This window comes from Rhinolophus ferrumequinum, chromosome 18, assembly GCF_004115265.2.
Source record: "Rhinolophus ferrumequinum isolate MPI-CBG mRhiFer1 chromosome 18, mRhiFer1_v1.p, whole genome shotgun sequence".
Lineage (NCBI taxonomy): Eukaryota > Metazoa > Chordata > Mammalia > Chiroptera > Rhinolophidae > Rhinolophus > Rhinolophus ferrumequinum.
In genome coordinates, this window is record NC_046301.1 from 49,921,606 (window position 1) to 49,934,086 (window position 12,481).

The window sequence follows — 12,481 nt, forward strand, 5'->3', positions numbered from 1 at the left end:
ACCTGTAACTAGAAAGCTCGGGGACCAGCAATGGTGATGCAAAGTGGAGCCCTTGGGGCAGATTGAAAGGAAGGAGCAGGCTCGGGCAGGTAGTAGAAGGAACAGAAGGCAGGACGGAGGGAGCACTCACAGTCTAGGGACAGTGTAGGTGAGACTCTGCCTGGAGAGCAGTGAATGAAAGAGAAGTACTAGCCAGGGTTCCGAGCATACAGGAGGGGGATGGGCAAAGGGGCTGGGAAATTGCACCGAGTCCCTCTGCTGCTTTCGAGGCTGATAACCTGGCTATGGGCCCAATACTATCACATAAGAGAGATCCCACACATGACTTAAAAGTGCTCAGAATCCTCAGGAGGACCCAGGCGGCGGCTGAATGAAATTGCAGCACCATCAAAAGCCAAGTGAGGCAGAGTCTGCAGGAAATCCCTTGCTCAGAGCCATCTGCTGAGATGGCCGGGACGGGAGCAGAGCAAAAGGGAGACCGAGCCATCCTGCCTCCTCTCATGTCAAACACAGCCAAGGAAGACCCCATGTCGACCCTCACCCCGAGTCCTTAACTAGGCTGGAGGCGCTGGATCGAGGGGGCCGCCTCAGCTGCCGTCCTCACCCCTGGGCCACCCTGAGTCAACCTGGGAGAAGCTTGCTGGGGTAGAGAGGCCAGAGGGGCCGCACAGCCTTGACCACATCTCAGCCAGGGGCCATGTGGCACCTCTCCTGGCACCCAGGAGGGCCCTGAGCCCTGGGCCTTCCAGAGACCATCCCAGGCCCCACACAGCCCGGCCCACAGGACAGGGCAGGACGCATGCTCCAGGCACACACCATGAGGAGACCGAGGCAAGTGGGCAGAGGGGAGACCCTCTTGCTCTGTGTGCAGACCTCATAGAAAAACTCTACTCTGGGCTGGAGAACGAAGGGGGGCGCTCAGTCCCCCGCCGTCCTGTGACAGTGGGCAGGTGGGCGGCGGCGAGAGAAGAAAGCGTACTGACCGCTGGGCGGTTTAGGCCGTGGCGGAGCAGGTTTCTTCGGAGGCAGAGCGGGAGTGTCCTGTTTACTTTTAAAGGGGTCATCGGAGAATCCTGCCCCTCCAAAGGAGGAGGTGAAAGGGCCAGAAGGTGGGGGCTGTAAAAGAGGACACGAAAGAGAGGCAAAAATAACTGTTAACACGGAGCAGCGGACGTCCACCAAGCTGACGCTCACGTACCAAGAGCCTGGCGAGGCCCCACCCTCTGGGCTGCGTAGCTCAGCCCCTGCTCAGAGCTGGGGTCTCTCACAAACTCCCACTTTCCTCCACCCTCAACAGCCAGGGTCCCCTGGCCTGTGCAGGACGAGCTGGCAAGCACACAGAGCACACAGGGCAGGTGAGAGCAGCCCCGTGTCCCGAAGGGCTCGTGTTGTGGGAGAGTGCTCCCGCCACACACGCTTTTGTCACCTGCACGGGACGTCTTTCATGACCCCAGGGTCCCCTGGCCTCCTGTTCATGCTTCAGACATATGTCCCACCCTCACTCCCTTCACAGCGACAAGCACCTCCAGATGAGGGTCAGACAAGCACCAGACCCTCTCTGTGCCCCCGGGGGCCATTGCCCAACTAGTGACTCAGGTCAGAGCCCACCTTTGAATACCGGGCCCAGCCCCACCGCTGTCACCAGGGCAACGGCTGCCTCTGTGCGTTCTTACAACCTCTGGCCCAGACCCTCCCCCCGCCTCTGCCACCTCTGTTCCTGACACCAAATCATCCCACTGTCTCAAACCCAAATCGGACCACATCACCCCAGCCACAGACACGCATGGAAGATGGGTGGGTGGGTGGACAGATGGTAGACGGAGATGATGGGGAGGTAGGAGATAGGTAAATGTAAGTCAAGATGACAGGTAGGTGGGTAGGGAGGTAGATGGGAAGGCAGGTAGCACTGCATAGCCCAGGGTCCCATAGGTAACCTCCAAACACTCTTTAAAACACAAAGGGCCTCATCACACCCCCACTGCCTAATTCTTTGGCCTTATCTCAGCTGTCTCCCCCATTCCCTCCTGAGACTTCCTGGTCCCTGGGACCCCTTGGACCCCCATCTCCAGGCCCCTGTGCACATGGAGTCTCCAGCTGGGGAGCTCAGCCTGCACCATCCACTGGAGCAGGGTTTCCAGGCAGGAATTCGCATCCGTTCTCAGGAATTTTTTTCGCTTTCCCGTTCCTGAAGCCTGAGAAAAGTTGATCGGGAAAATCGGCTCCTTGAACCCAGTAATACCCACAATGGGAAGTAAACGTACTACTCACACTGTATCTCTTAGACATTTTTCCTATTTACCGCTAGGGTTTTTTGGTGGGAATTCCTGCCCATTCTCGGGAATTTTTTTTGCTTTTCCATTCCCGAATCCCGAGAAAAGTTGGCTGGGAAATCGGGAAGATCGGCTCCTTGAACCCAGGTGGTTGGTAGTATCAGCTGTCACTTTGTGGAAACGATTCATTGTGGAGAACAGAAAACAGTTTATATCTCAGGATTTGGGAACCGGACAGCGAAAAACATTCCTGAGAAGGGGCGGGAATTCCCGCCTGGAAACCCTACACCGGAGTCCCTCTTCTTCTTCAGAGACTGGCTGGACGTCAATGCCACAACCAGAGCTCTCGTGGACACCCCTTCCTGCCAGCTGTGCCTGTGGATGTCCCAACAGCACCCGCGTCACGATGACACGCTAATGGGTTTCCAGGCCCAGCCCACCTAGCTGGGCAGCCGGGAGGGCAAGCACAAGCCCCCCCCCCCCTTCTCCATGTCCACTGAGCGCAAGCGCAGGTGACGGGGCAGCATGGCTGCTGGCTGAGCCTACAGAAGCAGTCACCACCTACGTGCAACCCCACCACAAGCCCCTGCATGGCACCGGGCACAACACACCTTCACTGACGGGCAGATGAGCCATGGACAGGCCAGCTCATCTCACACGATGAAGGGGCCTCGGGCACCCCAAAGGGAGATCACTTTCTACAGGCGTAGGGGACCACTTTTACTAAAACAAAATAACTAGGAAAACATAGAGCAAGGGGATACCTAGCTACAGCAGTCCCCCCTTAGCCAGGGTTTCAGTTACCCCTGGTCAGCCACAGTCTGACAATATTAAATGGAAAATTCCAGAAATAAATAATTTGTAAGTTTTTAAATTGCGCACCATTCTGAGTAGTGTGAATCATCCCTTTGTCTAGCGTCTCCACCCTGTAGACGCTCCCCGTCCGTTAGTCACTTGGTAGCTGTCTCAAGTGATTAGATTGACTGTCGTGGAATTGCAGGGCTCATGTAACTCTCATTTCATTTAATAATGGCCCCAAAGCACAAGAGCAGTGATGCTGGCAATTCGGACACGCCAGAGAGAAGCCGTAAGGTGCTTCCTCTACATGAAAAGGTATGCATGCACAGGAATAAACATTGTATATGTAGGATTCAGTACTATCTGTGGTTTCAGGCATCTACTGGGGTCTTGGAAAGTATCCCGCACGGTCAGGGGGGACTACTGTAGTAGAAACAAAAGGAATTGGTGAAACCAGTAAAAACACTAACACTAGTTACTCACAGAGCGCAGGTGAGATGTGTGGCAGGGTGGGGTGGGCTACACACAAAAGGAGATGGAGAAGGGCAAGGAGGGGCACTTTTAATTCTGCCCCCCTCCGTGGGGCCGGCCTAGGGACACACAAAGCAGGAACACAAAATACACGTGTGGGACTTGCTCAGACAAGCAGGACGAGAAGTGGGGAGAAGGGCCTGCCTCCCGTCGGCCTGTGCTGTGCTCCAGGATCCATCACAGGGATGGGGCGCAGCCTCCTCTGCCTCTGGTATCTAGTCAGAGACACTAGTCTCGGGTGGGGACAGGCGGCCAGCCCACAGGGAGGAGGGGCCTGACAAGCTCCTGCACACTCAGCTGACCCAACTGGGAACCCTGGGGCTGCCTGAGTAGGAGGTGCGAACTCTGCTGATCTTCTCACCACATCGTCCCAATGGCCTTGGCAGGGAGTCCTACTGTCACCACTTCCGTTTTTTATACACAGGGAAACTGAGGCACAGAGAAGCGATGAGCCAGCCAGTCACACAGCACCTCAGTGGTGGAGTCAGGGTGGGAACCCACGTCGTCCGCCTCCTGGGCCAGGGGCTCCTGGGCCCTGCCCTCGGCTGCTGGCAGCCTGCCCCACATGGTGGGTCTTGGGCCACATTCTGGGCAGAGCATCCCTGTCCTCAGGCCTGTGAAGGAGACACACGTGGATGTAGGCAAGAGGCAGAGCAGGCCGAGGGGTCAGTAGGCAGAAGGCCTCTGGGAAGATGGGGATCTGCAGCTCCCCCAAACTCATTTCTCTGCCAAGACCACCCTAGCTCTGAGTGAGCAGGGCTGCTGGGCAAGGAGGTACCAGCTTCCACAGCTGCTGCTCCCCTCTCCCAGGCTCTATGGTCACTTGTCCCCTTTTAGGTACAGAAGCTGGGGAGTCGCTTTGCAAAATCTGCCGCTTGAGTTTCCGGAACAGCTGCCAAGTCAGGCTGCAGGGCACGGTGTCAGGGCTGGGATCTGGAGACCCTGCCCGGCCACCTACTAACAGCCTCGGTGCCTCAGTCTCATCAGAGAAGTGACAATAATGACAGGCCCTAGCTCACAGGGCTGTGCCAGAACACAAGAAGGTCACGTGTGGCTCCTGGGCAAAGTCAGCACAAGGACAGTGTGGTCGTTATCACGCCAAGGATGTGGATGTGACTAGAATTCTTTCAAACGCCGCAAGAATCTGCAAACATCCCATCGGCTCCCGGCACTTGAACTCTGCTGCTCCTTGTTACCCGCAGAGCCTTTCCTGGGAAGAGGCAGCACGAGAGCTGGGGTGCGGTGTCACCCTGCAGCTTAGCTTTCAAATGGTTGATTTAAGGTGTTGTCTGGGAAAGAAGAACGGGGTGGGGGCAAAGGAGATGGAGAGGGAGGGAACTTCTGCTTCTGCCGTTCACAGAACACGCCCTGGGCCTGGGGCTCCTGTGATATCACCACAGCCTGAGACAGGCAGGCAGGAGGCAAGACCGTTTTCCTAGCAGAGGCAGTCTGACTGGCCCTGAGGCCCCCTCGTGGACCCCAAGGCGACAGCTCTGGGGAAAGGGTACAAAGGGATGCCAGGAGCCCTCTGGATACCGCCCCCCCAAGACCACCTGATCCATGTGCTGCTGTGGCCCTCCCGGCTGGCTGGGGACACCATGGGCCAAGCTGACTCTGCCCCCTCCTCTGCTTAAACGCACTGAGCCAGGCGGCCACTCCGACATGAAAGGGTTCCAACCATAAATGCCTGGTATGCCCACACCAGCAAATTATATCACTTCTAACACCAAAAAGCCGGCATCATTTCCGAATACCAATTTTCACAACTTTAAATTTCCCAAGAAGTCTCCTCTGGGACCTGATTCATTCCTCCTTAGGCTGTGGCTTCAGGGAAAGTCACTATTTTTAGAAGGTTTTCAGTAAAGCCAGTAGGGGCTCTCTGGGCTGGCCCAGAGTGAAGTGTGCTCAAAAAAAAAAAAAAAAAAAAAAAAAAAAAAAAAAAAAAAAAAGACAGAAAAGTTACTATGAAAAAAGCAGCTCTAAGAGAAATGTGTTTGGGGTTCAAAAATAGCCCTAAATAGAAATGCATAGCTTTAAAGGATGATTGAAAAATGGCTGAGAACGGACTAACAACCAGCCAAGTTTCATAGATGGCCTTTTTTCAGGGGAGAGGGGTGAAATAATTAAGCTGGGCTCTTGCTTTTATTCTCAGATGCTCTCTGAAATCTATTTGGGGGAATTTGTTTTGAAACCAAGGTAACATAGGCTTGAATCTGTCTAGAAAAATCTCTTTGGGTCTGGGGGGCACCTCCGATAGAACTGCAAGTCTGAAGAAGCTCCCAAAGGAATCAATGGAAGTCACATCACTGGCTGTCACTTTCCTTCAGCCAAGCAGTGGGTGGACAGCCCTGCTCAGATGGGGGAAAAGCTGGAGATGTAAAAACACAAAACAAAACAAAACAAACCAAGATGCCAAAAAAAAAAAAACACAAAAAAAAAACACACCTTCTTGCCACTTTACTTTCGTTTCCCTCAGCATTTTATTTATACACACGATGTTGTTCTTGAAAAACAGAAAGGGAACCAAAAGGGAAACGCAGACCTACAGAGTTAGGGCTTGGTATTTAGCGGGACCAGTGGCACAAGATCAGAACGGATGGGATCGTGGAAACAAAACAATGGGGTACTGGAGACAGATTTTCCACGGCCCTGTCCAGCTCCATTCCCACCCAGCATTGCCAACAGGAAGGGGCGCTGGCTCTAAAGTCACAATTGCACGTGTGTGTACGGCCTGATGGGGACAAGGGAAGGGAAACTGGAATTACAAGAAGGAAAGCGCAACTTTAGGTTAGAATGGGCAGAAATACAGGAGAGCCCAGGCTCAGAGCTGCCTAGCTCTGGGGTCTCTACAGAGTCAGCCTGGAGGAGGGAGGGGGGCCATTCTGGCCGTCAGGGCCCCCCGGCTGGCCGTCCTGCCTTGGCCCTCAGAGCCCATGCAGTCTCTACTCGGACACCTCTTGAAAGGGGGACTTCGCTCATGCCCTCGTCCTTGTCCTAGATGGGCTACTGCTAACTCACACTCCCTCTGACTCTTACCTCCTACAAGGAGAGGACACACTGAGAGTTTGAGAATCCAACGTAAACCCTTCCTTGGGGATTGCTGCCACCGTGTGGCAGAAGTTTTATGATTTAAGGAGATGGTTTCCCGCCCACAAAGCAGGGATGGAAGCAGAGGACACACAGCTCCACTCAAGGAGCACGGGCATGTGTCAGAGCCACTAAGGGACAGGCAATCTCATACCCAGGTGCTTTCTGGCCAATCCCAGACAATATCCCAACCATCAGGGTCACGGTGTTTCCATCTGAGGGATGGAGTCTCTTTCCGTCCAGGTCCTGGAAGGAGCGAGGCCACAGCAGCAGCACTGCTGGGCTCCTTCCTGCAGCGGCCAATGGGCACACAAATGTTCTGCCGCTCCCAGAAACTGTATGTGCTACCTCCCCAGTTATGCTCATGGGCTTCTTTGAAAACCTAAACAGAATTTCAAGTGTTTCTCGGAAGCCACGTGCCACAATCACACATGCTAACCACAAGCGCTCGGTGCCCAGACAATCGTGTGCTCCTGGTGATGAGCGAGCATGGAACAAGCAGGCAGGGCACCCCGAGGAGCTGGCACGGCAGGGGCACTGGCAGGGATGAGTGGGGTGCTCCTTGCTGCAGGTGCTCGCCTCTCACATACTCCGGGGGCCCCCCTCCCCAACCCCCTCTGCACCATCGGCTGTGAGCCTTACCCACTAGGATATAAGATAGGGGATGAGGGCTATATTCTACCTGTAGCCACCCCACAGGTGGTGGTTCAATGGCAGAACGAATAAAGAAAGCCGGGTCCTACTGCTTTGGGGCCATCGCAAGTCTCCTTATCTATGAGGGATCTCCCCTCACCTGCCTAGGGGGCTGCCAAGAAGGAGAACACATGGTGCCAGAAACTAGGGCCTCGAGGCTAAGATGATGCTTAGCCTAATGATGCTTTGCTTAATTCTTATCAAAGAAACATATGCTCATAGTTAAAACCAAACCTGTTCTTCTAAAGGTTATAAGAAGAACAGAAGACCCTCGGCCCATTACCTTTCCCATGTGCCAAGGCCAACGTTTTTGATTTCTTAGTTTCTTCTGGAATTTACCTCAGTAATCATGGGCTTCTACTGTTAGTTCTTAATCTGTTCATTTCAGACATGATCTACTGACTTCTCGCTACATTAAAGATTCAGCTCTAACCATACCCTACCCATCGAGCCCCTCTCGACAGCGGTCTGACACTATCGGGGGCTATATTCACAGTCTGTTAACGTAACTAGGCCCACACAGATACAATGTCCAGCCAGTGTGAGTGTGGTCTGTCTTGAACAGTTTACTTTTCACCTACAGCTTTCTTCATTGAGCCCTCAGTTTCCAAATCCTTCTGGGGTTCTGTCCCAGGGCATCTCCAGACACTGGGCGCACTTTCTCCGGACACCCACCACCTGCCAGCCTGTGGCCCATGGTTCCCGCCTCAGCTGGCTGTGCACCAGGCCCTGCTGCCTGCCTCCCTCCCAAGCCTTCTGTGCCTAACACCTTCTCAGGTTTGTTCAACCACAGCAACGACTTTATCTCCTGAGCCATCAGACGCCAGAAGGAGCAGGACGGGTAGCCCGTGGCACTTACGCCTGGGGAGGGATTGGCAGCTCAGGCCTCTTCATTCAGACGGAGATGGGTCTGGTCACAGCTATGGGCATTTTCCAGACCCTGTTTGCTTCCTCACCACCTTGTGTGAGGGTACATTGCAGAGTTTGACAGGTACAGAGGAAATACACATTAACAGGCGTTAACAACTACGCCTGGCAGCCACGACAAGACCACAAGAGGCACACGGACTCGGGCAGAGGCGTGGATCTCCACGGGAGGGGCTTTACCTTGGACATCTGGCTGAAGTCGGCAAAGCCCTCAGCACTACTGAAGGACCCACTTCCGAAGGGGTCTAAGGTTCCAAAGGGACCTGCAAGCAGCACCAACAGAGGCAGAGTTACAGGGTATCCTGGGACACGTCCTGGGGTCCGGGGGAAGTGTCACCTCTCAGTACTCAACAGCCCTAGAAGCAGGAGATCCAGGGCGGTTGTGTTTCTTTGCTGGGGTCATTTCTTTGACGGGGTGATGGCTGCTGACCCGCTGGGTCAGGAAGGGAGGTGAGAGGGAGGAGAGGAGCCATTCGACAGTGACCTGCCATCCACACGATTGATGTGGGGTGGTCACCTGCAGGTAGAGATTTTTACTGAGCTTTCTCTTTGGTGGGGTGACTTGCCTCGAGTTAACCCCCCCCATGCCCACCTACGATACCAAACTCTATAATCAATAAGCGAAATGCCAGGCCAGGCAACAGGACCAGGCAGGGCCTATTCCCAAAAGCAACGGGGAGTCTGCAAACGCTCCCCTTCCTTGATCTACAAGCCAGTACCGTTGGTAAAACTTAGGATTCTTTTAGGAAAAAAAAACCCAAGGTACGAACCAAAGATTTATATGGAGGAATGAGTCAAGAGTACCTAACAACGCTGGTGTTAATTACTGAATTAATTCCTACTGCTGAGCTTCCTTTCCAGAAGGATGCTAGAGCTTGCTCAGGAAGATGAGTAGCCAGCAGGAGCTCTGGCCAAATTGCTTCAGGGGAGGGTCTGGGTGCCACTGACTAATGACATAAACACCGAGGACACACCCATTTTGGAAATGAAAGCATTAACTGGGTGGGCTCCACTGCCTGAGGAAGAGTCAGAAGGAAAACAGCCATCAGTCTCACCTGATCCTTTTGAGGAGACACTGGAGGTTGAGAAAGGGTCACTGGATTCAAAGGGGTCGAGCTGAGTGAAAGGAGAGAGGAAAGAGTGAAAAGCAGTTCATTTGTTGTACTGTCCATTCATTCAACCACAAATTTTCTTGACATCTGTGTGCACTATACCTGGTGCTGGGCCTTGGGGAGGATAAAATGATTAAAACTAAACCCCAGCAGAGTAAAATCCCAATAAACTGACCCCTCCTGTAGATAAACTCTAGACAAAATCCAAAAACAACCAACTGCCTGAAGGCTCAGAAGTGAACCTAAGCAAGAAGGCTTTGGAGGAGAATTAAAACTTGGCAGAAAAAACACTACAGTTGACCTTTGAACAACACAAGTGTTAGGGGTGCTGACCACCCCTACTCCGCTGCGCAGTTGAAAATTCACGCATGACTACAGTCAGCTCTCCACACACACCAATTCCCAACCGCAGATCAAAATTACAGTGGACCCTTGAACAACTTATAAATGGAATAAGTGGACCCACGCAGTTGAAGTCCATGTTGTTCAAGGGTCGACTGTACAAAGTTGATTTTTCCACTTTGACAGCCACAGTCTGAGGGTACAGGGACTCCAATAAAAAATGCCATGTTTCTGCCCTGAAGAACAGAGGATGGAGGTCTCAGACAACCAAAGCCATGGGAAAGAGACAGGGATCCAGAGAGGAGAGGAAGAGAATGGGAGCCCCAAATTCCATGATCAGCTCTGCTCAAGTCTCAGACTTACCCCTTGCAGACTGAGAGCAGCCTACAGCTAAGGCCACAGTAATGAAATCACAGGCGCGAGAGGGAGACTTTGCAGTGTGAATCTCACCAAGTTAATGGCCTGCTGAAACAAAACCACCCACACTCTTTGGAGGAATGTAACAGAATCCAGACTCCACAACAGAGAACTCATAATGCACAGGCTACTGACTCATACAAAGAATCAGAAAAATGTGGCCAATTCTCAAGGAAAAAGACAATCAATGGAGCCAATCCCAAAAGAACCCAGATGTTATAATTCTCAGAGAAGGACAACTTTAAAGCAGCAACAACTGTGCTCAGTGAGGAAAATATGCTTGGATGAAAAGATAGGCGATCTCAGCAGAGAAACAGAAACTATCCAAAAGAAACAAATGGAAATTCTAAAACTAAAAAGTTTATCTGGAATAAAAACTTTACTAGGTTAGCTGAACAACAGATGATAGAGAAAAAGGTAAGTGAAGTTGAAGACAGATCGGTAGAAATTACCCAATCTGAAGAAAAAAGAGGGAAAAAAGAGTGAAAACAGAGCTTCAAGTACTTGTGGGGACATGTGTAACCATAATCCCACAAAGAGAAGAGAGAAAGACAATAGGGTAGAGAAAGAAAATATTCAAAGAAATAATGGCTGAAAACTTACCAAATTTGATGAAAGACATAATTTATAGATTTAAACCTCAGAAAACCCCAAACATCATACATACAAGAAAACCACATCCAGACACTTCACAACCACACTACTGAAAAGCAAAGATAAAGAGACGCTCTTTAAAGCAGCCAGAGAAAACAACATGTTACCTATGGGGGAACAATTATCAGAAAGACTCATGACAATCCATCAAGGACAATGAAGGCCAGAAGGCAGTGAAACAACACCCTAAAAGTGCTGAAAGGAAAAAATACTACTAGCTCAGGCACAAAGACCCTTCCAGAATGACAACAAAGTAGATCAGTATTATAAGAAGTGCCAAGTGAGTTCTTCAGGCTGAGGGGAAACGATAATGGAGAGAAAATCATATCTTGAGAAACGAATGAAGAGTGTTAGAAATGGTAAATCTATGGGTAAAATAAAAGGCCACTTTTTCCTCTGAAATTTCTTTAAAATATATACAATGGATTAACGCAAACTGTCTTATGGAGTTTATAATATATTTAGATGTTTTACATTCAGAGGACAGCTATAACATAAGGGACACTGCTAGGTGTGGGAAAGTGGATAAATGGACCTATATGATTGCAAGTTTTCTATATTTTACATTAAGTGATATAACATTAACTACAAGTAGCCTATGAAGAGTTAAGAGTATATATGGTAATTCCTAAAGCAACCTCTAAAAAATAACGAGAAGAGGTATAGTTAAAAGGCCAACAGATACATGAAAATGAAATTCTAGAAAAATACTCAAATAATCCAAAAGAAGGCAGGAAATGGGGAACAGAAGAACAAAACACACAGGTGATAAAAAGCAAGCAAATAATAAAATACTAGACTTAAATCCAACCATATCAATAATAACATTAAATGTTAATGGACTAGACACCCCATTTAGAAGGCAGAGATTTCCAGACTGGATAGAAAAGTAAGCCCCGACTACATGCTCGACACAAAACATCCTTCATATATAAATACAAGATACATTGAAAGTAAATGGATGAAAAAATATATTTGATGCAAAGAGTAAGCAAAAGGAAGACAAAATGGCTACTTTAAATGTATGATAAAATAGATTGCAAGACAAAGATATCCCCAGAGGAAAAAAAGAAACTCTTTATAATGATAAAAAAGGTCACTGCATCAGAAAGATAACAATAACCATACATGTGTAGGCACCTGACAGCTTCAAAATATATGAAGCAAAACTTGACAGAATTAAGGGGGATACAAAGGATAGAAACAATTCCACAATCAGATTTTAACACCCCTCTTTCAGCAACTGGAAGAGCTAAAAAACACCCACAGTAAACACATAGGTGACCTGAACAATACTATCAACCACTTTCACCTAATTAGCATTTATAGACCATGACACCTAATAACTGCAGACAGGCATTCTTCCCAATTGTATGCGATATATTTACCCACTCCAACCATAAAACAAGTCTCAATAAATTTAAAGGGATTGAAAACACACAAAATATATTCTCTAATAACAACAGATTTTAATTAGAAATCAGTATTATAAGATACCTAGAGAAAAAACCCAAATATCTGGAAATGAAACAATACATGGTTCAACAGAGAAATCACAAGGGAAACTAGAAAATATCTCAAACTGGAAAACAATGAGGGTACAACATATCAAAATGTGTGGAATGCAGCTAAAGCGGTGCTTAGAGGAAA

The 12,481-nt window shown here is 50.0% G+C and overlaps 1 protein-coding gene across 16 annotated transcripts in view; it reads right to left on the bottom strand.

The window, feature by feature from the left end:
- Nucleotides 1-12,481, bottom strand: part of EPS15L1 (epidermal growth factor receptor pathway substrate 15 like 1) — an 87,979-nt gene that overhangs the window by 17,537 nt on the left and 57,961 nt on the right. For 11 of the 16 annotated variants that reach the window (XM_033133422.1, XM_033133426.1, XM_033133430.1 and 8 more), the window contains 3 exons: nucleotides 9,362-9,422; nucleotides 8,487-8,569; nucleotides 984-1,116 (listed from right to left, as the gene is read on the bottom strand). In XM_033133422.1, the coding sequence (XP_032989313.1) occupies nucleotides 984-1,116; nucleotides 8,487-8,569; nucleotides 9,362-9,422 (277 nt within the window). Of the gene's footprint in view, nucleotides 1-983; nucleotides 1,117-4,063; nucleotides 4,214-8,486; nucleotides 8,570-9,361; nucleotides 9,423-12,481 lie in introns of those variants that run through there. The other 5 variants (XM_033133432.1, XM_033133438.1, XM_033133437.1 and 2 more) reach the window with 2 other exon arrangements.